This window comes from Geotrypetes seraphini, chromosome 8, assembly GCF_902459505.1.
Source record: "Geotrypetes seraphini chromosome 8, aGeoSer1.1, whole genome shotgun sequence".
Lineage (NCBI taxonomy): Eukaryota > Metazoa > Chordata > Amphibia > Gymnophiona > Dermophiidae > Geotrypetes > Geotrypetes seraphini.
Genome location: NC_047091.1, coordinates 126,701,217 through 126,709,872, shown reverse-complemented (window position 1 = coordinate 126,709,872; position 8,656 = coordinate 126,701,217). Strand labels below are relative to the sequence as shown.

Here is an 8,656-nt window from a genome sequence, read left to right as displayed (position 1 = left end):
AGGGCAGGTTAGGAGGTTAGATTACTTTTGCATGTGGATTTTGTACCAGTTACAATGCCACGCCTCAGGCAAATGCACTCACAGAAATTTGCACATTCTTTTTCTGCACAATGTGAAACTAGGCAGGTTTTTGCCTCTCTCAGCCTATATAGATATACAGTTTTTGTAGAATGACTGTAAACTTTATATCAGGGGTGTCCAACCTGCGGCCCCATGAAGTATTTTGTGCGGCCCCGGTCAAGGGCGATGCAGTGTTTTCCTCTGCTGCCCCCGGGTGTTTACCGTCTTGCCGGCTCCCTCCTCTGTCTTGCTGCAGCGTTTGCACAGCCCCAGAAAAAAAATTTTCGGCCAATGCGGCCCAGGGAAGCCAAAAGGTTGGGCACCCCTGCTTTATATACTGCCATATGAAACAATGGGGGTTCGCCCAAATAGCAGCCACAACTGCAATGTAACTGATAGCAATTCAGCATTGTACCTGCTGCTCTCTGCAGGATGGAGCTACTGTATAGCCTTGATAACCCCAATCCTTAATCATCTACTAATGACACAGGGCAGCTGCACTTCCTTTAAAATATAGACCATGGATCCACTGCAGCAGGAGAAAAACCACCTAAATTAATTTTAAAAAGAGGGTTAATTACAATTAAGTGGACCCTTGCAAGTACAAAGGAGGTAACGTACGGCTGCCTTCACGTCAGTAGTAAATTTGAGAGACTGAGATCATATTCCACATACACTGGTTTAGGAGTGAGGTTATTATTGTCATGTTATGCACAAAATTAGGGAAACATTGCCTTGAGGGAGCTTTAAAAAGGGCAGGACTGCATATTTTTATGTCTGAATAATTTTCCTCCTTCAGTTTCATACACCCACGTGGGGGCTGTAACTTAAAACTGCTTCTTTGCATAAGCCTTCTCTTTGTGGCTCCTTAACCAATGAAATGGGCATACAAATTACACAGCCCTGCCCAATTTGAATGATTTATAAGGCAGGTCTAGCATTAAAATCCAGGGAGCGAGTGCACTGTCTTCGCTTTGTTACTATCGCTAAGATTCCTTCCCGCGAATTACTGCAAACACATAACTGGTTTTCACTTTTTCTCATAATTAGATTTATTGTTTGTTCACTGTACCACTGTGGATTATAACTGGAACATGACGCTGGAAGAAATTGTTTCTTGTGATAATACTGCCTATAAGTAAGTAAAGCCACTTTTCTTCACTTTCATATTTTTGTTCTGAAGGGAGAGTGGTCACAGGGAAGCCACTGTGTAGCTTCTGCTGGTTTTAATCCTGTTTCTCCACATTTTCTTTCTAAAGGATGCAATCTGTCAGCAAAGCATTGGAACAGCTGCTGGCAGATGCTCAGAGGCAGGATTCACTGACAGTTGGCGTGTACGAGTCTGCTAAACTCATGAACGTGTAAGTGCACTTCCTGACTTCTGCTTGCTCTTGTTTGTATAATGCTGCAGTCCTGCAGCTCAGACGATTTCTTCAAACAGACGGAGCTATAATTGCTTTCCTGGTGGTTTTCATTTCTTCTGTAGGGATCCAGACTGTGTGGTCCTCTGCTTGCTGGCTATTGATGACGAAGAGGATATTGCTTTACAAATCCATTTTACACTCATCCAAGCTTTCTGCTGTGACAATGACATTAACATCATTCGCGTGTGTGGCTTACATAAACTGTCTGAAATCTTGGGAGAGCTGGAGACTGAGAATGCGGAGCCTCGAGATCTGCACTGTATTTTGATCACTGTAAGTAATCTACTTGTCTTGGAAGAAATGTCCCAATGTCTTCTAGTCAAACATAGCCACATGTCATGAAGTAGGCTACGGATTTTTACTTTGAGTTTGAAATCCATAATCGGGTCAATATTGACACATTACAGACAGTCAGCATTTCTTTAAAAGGCCAAAGCCGTGGTATTCAAATATATATCCAAATATTCAGTGCTGGCCATTATCTGGATATTGGCACTTAATATTCAACTGCTATAATTATGCTTATGTTTATTGAAAGCTTCTAAATCACTACTAATGACTGGGGAGTCAATTCAGAGTGGTTTACATGAGCTTCTGTAATGGTGTTACAATACATGAGCTTCTGTAAAGGTGTTATAATACAGAGTTAGCGTTTTTTGAGATGGTTTTCAACACAGACACATTTATACCATAGTCAATCATCCTACGTATGAGTACACATTATCTGGATAACAATGACATTCAGTCCAACCTTTTTGCTTTCTTAGATATCTGGATATTAGTGTGGACTATTGCTGCTATCTAGATATTCTCTGGCTCCGATCAGGCATCTGGATACCACTGGGGCAGTCTGCAATGATTTTCAGCCACGTTATCTGGTTAATGTCATTGAAAATCAGTGACCAGCCCAGTTAGTCACATTTATCTGGGAAGCAGGAGAAGGGGAGAAGTTATCAAAATGGGCTACAATTAAAATAGGCTATTATAGCACAGGTTTCATTGCACAAAATGGAACCCTGTGGTAACGTGCCTCAACATAACAGTGACGGATATTGATAACTTTTCCCCACAATGGAACCCTGTGCTAAAATAGCATGACTTGTGGTAAAATAACTCATCTTAAGAATAGTCTATGTCAATTACTTCCTCCTAAATGCTTTTAAATATCAAGTTTAATATCATTACAACTATCATTTTTTCTTTAGCAACTGATAATGTAGTAGTTGATTATTTGGAACAGACCATTTTAATTTACAAAATAAACCTGTAGGGCTATGGCAACCATTGGCCTCCATCTTCTATCTTCCATTTTTTATTACAATGGAGAAAACAAAGCAAGGTCAAAACATAGAAGCCAGCTCTGTGGGTGCTTGAACACCCTCACTACTGAGCAAATTCCTTGACTGTGTCCAGGGAGGGCTAATTTCCATTGGGTTTAGCACCCCCCAATCATTTTGAAAAGTTGGCTCCTTTGAGTCAGAAAGATTCTAGGTTGAAAACCTGGTGCGACCTGACAGAAAATTATCAGTAGGCTTCAGGGATTAGTAGTAGTAGGGATTAAGACGGACAGTAAAATAGTTTTTTTGTTGACACCTTTTTCTCATTAGATAGGTTGCTGGAAAGAACCTACTATTCTACTTTGTATGTCTGCTTGTATAGACTGAGATGGATTTGTCTGATATTTGGGAGCAGAGTCTTATATTAAAGTTTCAGTTTACCTAGAAGACTTAAGAGATTTAGGGCTCCTTTTACTACGCTGCGTTAGCGGTTTTAGTGCGTGCTAGATGCTAACGCCACCACTGAGCTGGCGTTAGTTTTTACATGTAGCGCGGAGTGCAGCGTGCGCTAAAAACGCTAGTTCACCTTAGTAAAAGGAGCCCTTAGTCATTCTTTTGCTTTTAAATTAACCGAATTCTGGAATGCTTTACTGCTTACATTAAGAAGTTTAGGTTCTTTTGCTTTATTCCGGAAAGTTCTGACAACTTTTTTGGTTGCTAAACATTTTGGAAATGAACTCTATTTCAGTTTACTTTTCCTTGTCAAGTTTATGTTTTATGTATTACATTATTGTTAACCAGGTCGAGCTCCTCATGGTTGATGACTCGGTCTATAAAACTAAGTTTTAGTTTAGTTTAATTCATATCTATTCACAAAGAGAACATAAGAACATAAGAAGTTGCCTCCGCTGAGTCAGACCAGAGGTCCATCGCGCCCAGCAGTCCGGTCCCGCGGCGGCCCATCAGGCCCATTGCCTGAGCAGTGGTCCTTGACTATTTCTATAACCTATCTCTATTCCTATCCCTATAACCTAACCTCAACCCTTATCTGTACCCCTCAATTCCTTTGTCCTCTAGGAACCTATCCAAACCTTCTTTGAAGCCCTGTAACTTGTTCCGGCCTATCACAGCCTCTGGAAGCGCGTTCCATGTATCCACCACCCTCTGGGTGAAAAAGTACTTCCTAGCGTTTGTTTTAAACCTGTCCCCTTTCAATTTCTCCGAGTGCCCCCTTGTACTTGTGGTTCCCCATAATCTGAAAAATCTGTCCCTGTCCACTTTTTCTATGCCCTTCAGGATCTTGAAGGTTTCTATCATGTCTCCTCTAAGTCTCCGCTTCTCTAGGGAGAATAGCCCCAGCTTTTTTAGCCTGTCAGCATATGAGAGGTTTTCCATACCCTTTATCAGTTTAGACATTTTATCTTTTAAGAAATCCCTAAAAACATTTCTTTTTAAACGGGCTTTTAATATCTAAAATTTATTTTATTTTTAATTCTGCTTTTAAAATTCCCTTATTCCCTAATGTTTTTTCCCTTAAATGTATTTCCCAATATAATAGATGTAACTTTAACCCCCCTTCCCTCCCAATTGCTGTTGGTCATGTTGGATTTCTATTGTTTATATATACTGTATGTGTTTTAACTTAATTGTATTTTTTACTATGTACATCGCTTTGTTTAAAGATATAGCGATTCATCAAATAATTAATAAACCTTGAAACCTTAGTTGCTCTTCTCTGGACTCCCTCGAGTACTGCCATGTCTTTCTTGAGGTCTGGTGACCAATACTGGACGCAGTACTCCAGATGTTCTGAGAGAGCAGACCCAAGTATGAATTTACAAAAGTGAAAGCACACCATAGTGCTATGATTGAAATATACATTTTCCTTTCTCTTTTTGTAGAATCCTCGTACTGACTCTTTGAAAAGTGAAGGTTTGGAGAAAGTGGCTCATTATTGCGAGGAATGCAGATGTAGGAATCAGTGGGTGCCTTACATTTCACTACTAGAGCGATGAAAATAGCCAAACTACTGAATGAATTAAAAAAATTAACCAAAGAAAAAAAGTTGTTGTATAATGAGAAAAATGGGGAGAAGGATGGCAACAGCACCTGTTCCGTGAAGGAGAAGTTGCCTGCAGTGGCCTTAACTTAATGGATGAAGATGTTGCATCTGGACAAAACACTGAAGGTGTGAGAAGGTGCACAGGGTTATCCAGGAGAGTCACACTGAATATGGAAACAGCAATGAATTTTTAGAAAAGACATTTCAAATCTTATAATTCATTTTCTCTAGAAGATTTTCTGGTTTGGGCTGGAAAAGAGAGAAAGAAATAGCTAACATGGCTATTTATAAGGGCTTTTATATGTTTTTTTTAACTTCTTGTAAAGACTTCCTACAGTATGACTGAATTTGCATCAGTTTGAGTTTGGGAAGACTTCAATGGAGTGGTTTAAATGCACTTTATGAAAACATCACCTGCACAGAATTTTGTACCTCTATTTTTTATACTTTGGAGATATTTTTGCAGTCTGCTTAGTTTATATTTGATCTTAACATTTTGTTTACCTGATGTTTATAATAAACTATTCTGAAACTGACAAGTACCTGTCTTTCCATGTAATTCCTCTTTAGGAGCCAACTCTGTGGGTGCTTTGGAATCCTAAACAATATCATGACTTGTGGTAAAATAACCCATTTTAACAATATTGAACCAACTCATTGAATGTGTCCAGGGAGACATAATTACCATTGGGTTTAACACCCCTCAATAATTTTGAGAAGTTGACGCTTATGAATCCCTCACCCCTACACTTTAGCCCTCTTTTCGGCAGTGAAATCCTTGGATGAGATAGCAGGGCCTAATTTCATATACGGAAGATATAAATGTAGAAATCTAGAAACAACTGAGAAGAGAATGACACGATGACAAAATTCATCACCATTCCTCTCCTCTCAAATAACTGTGGAAAACCATCTCCATGTCATTCTTTAAGGAGAGAGGGAAGAATCAGGGTATGAATGAGCACAATCACTGACCCTCAAGCCTTGCATTGAAGAATGCTGATGTAGAAGGACTGAGGTTGAGATAGACACTAATGAATGACACAGGATTGTTTGCCCACGATTATCCACGGGGACGGGGACAGGGACGGTGATAAATTTTGTCACCATGTCATTCTCTACAACTGAGTTATTTTATACTTTTTAGTTTCAGGACTTTGTGTCAATATTCACACACATTTATTCCTTTAAAGAAATTGTTATGGTGATCTTATCTCTGTAGCACTCCAAAGCATTTGAACAATTTGGCACTGATTCTATAAAGGCCGCATATAGTTAGGTGCCTACGAGGGGGTGCTGGAAAGTTCTCAGCCCAACCTAGAAGAGAAAGACATGGATATGATTCAATAAGTGATCTGAAATAATGTCAAAACAATATACTGTATTCCCCCGATATTCACGGGGTTCTGTTCCAGGAATCCTCGCGAATGTTGAAAAACCGCAAATACAGTTTTTAGCAGGGGAGACAGGAGAGGGCAGCTGGAGCGCTGGCGAGTGGAGGAAATCACTCGCGGTATGCTCCGATTGCCTCTTCCTGTACTAAAGTCGGGCCTCACCAATCAGGAGCTGCTTTGACACCTGATTGGTGAAGCTCGACTTTAGTACAGGAAGAGGCAGTCGGAGGATACCGCGAGTGATTTCCTTCACATGCCGGCGCTCCGGCTGCCCTCTCCTGCCCGGTTGGAAAATATCGCGAATGACCGGGACTGCGAATTGCGGACTCACGGGGGAGCACTGTATAGAATTTTGTTTATGCAAATTGGCACTTAACAAAATAAGATAACACTCTTTTCAGCTATAGTGGTTAAATAACACTTAGAATTTAGGAAGTTGGTTATTTGGGCTGAGAACTTTTCGGCATCCTCTTGTATGTGCTTCTGTAATATATCTTATCCCTCAATCATTGCAAGCAGGAAACCTGTAGACAGAAATGTTATAATGCAGGATGCTTGCAAGCTACAGGTTAACTACAAAGAACTGAGATGAGCATCACCACACACAGGGCTATGGGTTTCATAATAAAACGGAAATGAATAAAAGTGCTTTACAAATGAAAACATAAAATAACCAATATAATATGTAGGGCTGTTACTATGGATTGTTTATGATAGTTTCAAAATTAGAGAGCAAGAGAACATTCACCTACATGAAGTATAGTAACTCCGACATGCCAACAACACGGAATTACACGTCAACAATATAGAGGTAAAAATGCAAGTGGTTTTGGTAAGCCAATAAATAAAAAACTACATTGAGTAAATTGAATATGAGAATGCAGAAGGTAACACTCTATATAAAATGAAAAGAGATCTTTTTATTCTATCAATTCACTTTATAACAACAACTACACAAAATATTATCTACTGTGCAAAGCAGTATGATGCATTGCAGATAAATCATCAGATAAAATGTGTAACAGTGAGAACATATTCTCCAAATAAAGCTCTACAAAATATTGGTTTGGCAATAACACACCATGAGTTTAGCAAAACAGAAGTCTTATAACATACATGGAAACTTAATACAATACAAAGGATTTTGTATTATAGCAAATGTACTTTTTTGAATTTTCTAAGTAAGATAGGTTCAACTAAGCTGAAAAAAAAATTACATGATCAATGTAAAAAGTGATGAATGATCCAGCCATCACAAGGGCAGATAAATTCACCATATTAACTCTGACATAGGTATCATAAGATATAAAATACCAGTGGCTGAGCACTTATAAGCAACATCCTCTCTGTCAAAATGGTGGTCAGAAGTTAATATGTAAAATAAGTTTTAATTTTATCCTGAAAAGCAGAATATTTAACCTGGAAACAGTCAGTGCTACAATAAAAAAAAAAAAATTGGCACATGTCAAACAGCAAAAGGTATTGGGTTATTGTATCTTTCTTTTCAAGTCCAAGGCCACTCATATTCACAACAGGAAAAAACCACTCTATGGGTTCTCATACATATGGGAGCATCAGAAATTGCTGTGTAAGAAACAATGTGCTTTTATTAAGCACTTCTCAATCTCCTAGATAAGATCAAACATAAGATATCAGCTAAGGACCTACCATCTTGGCTTTTCAACTAAGACAGAAGCTACAGGCAAGGGGGAATTAATACCTTCTCATCCGATCCCAGTAGAAGGGTTAAATCTTCTGTTAAGAACAAAAATTGGGCATATAGAGGCCACAAACATAGTGCAGAAGGGAAATGGACCTGCTGTGATGAAACTATATGTGAGATAGATACATTGACCCCCCCAAGGTGATTTCTAACATTATGTATGCATCAAAAATGCTTAGTAACAGTGAATGACATCAGATAAAGATTCAATCTTTCAATTCACCCAAGTGCACACAAAATATGCTCACTTTATGGGCTCCTGTTACTAAGCTGCGGTAGCGTTTTTAGCGCGCGCTGAAGATTAGCGAGCGCTAACCTCGCGCTATGCGGAAAATCTAACGCCGGCTCTATGGAGGTGTTAGCGGCTAGCGAGCGTGGCATTGTAGCGTGCGCTAAGCGCATGCTAAAACCGCTAGTGCAGCTTAGTAAAAGGAGCCCTATGTGCTCACAATATATGCTCATAACATCTTCAGCATTTGATAATCATGACCTCAGCGCCACCACTCTCCGCACAATTATTTATGAAAGCGGGTAGAATTATGCGGGTTAATTTCAAGATAACTATAAATAGTATAAAATTAATATCATTAAATAATTTCATGACCAATGAGGAAATATCCATGTAATTCTACCCAAATAATTGGGCGGAGAGTGGTGGCGCTGAGGTCATATGATTATCAAATGCTGAAAATGTTATAAGCATATATTGTGAGCAC

The 8,656-nt window shown here is 39.2% G+C and overlaps 1 protein-coding gene across 1 annotated transcript; it reads left to right on the top strand.

Annotated features, from left to right (window-relative positions):
* The first annotated feature begins 1,022 nt into the window (after window positions 1–1,022).
* Window positions 1,023–5,261, top strand: GADD45B (growth arrest and DNA damage inducible beta). The gene is made up of 4 exons (XM_033956925.1): window positions 1,023–1,198; window positions 1,320–1,421; window positions 1,547–1,757; window positions 4,663–5,261. Exons 1-4 carry the CDS (start codon window positions 1,155–1,157, stop codon window positions 4,774–4,776), a joined length of 471 nt encoding a protein of 156 aa, XP_033812816.1. The 5' UTR covers window positions 1,023–1,154; the 3' UTR covers window positions 4,777–5,261.
* Window positions 5,262–8,656: the final 3,395 nt, after the last annotated feature.

What these genes read in the sequence shown, in the direction of transcription:
- GADD45B (XM_033956925.1), top strand. Translation starts at nt 1,155, where the DNA reads ATGACGCTGGAAGAAATTGTTTCTTGTGATAATACTGCCTATAA. An exon ending in TGTGATAATACTGCCTATAA is followed by an intron (nt 1,199 to 1,319) that starts GTAAGTAAAGCC and finishes TTCTTTCTAAAG; the next exon opens with GATGCAATCTGTCAGCAAAG. An exon ending in TGCACTGTATTTTGATCACT is followed by an intron (nt 1,758 to 4,662) that starts GTAAGTAATCTA and finishes CTCTTTTTGTAG; the next exon opens with AATCCTCGTACTGACTCTTT.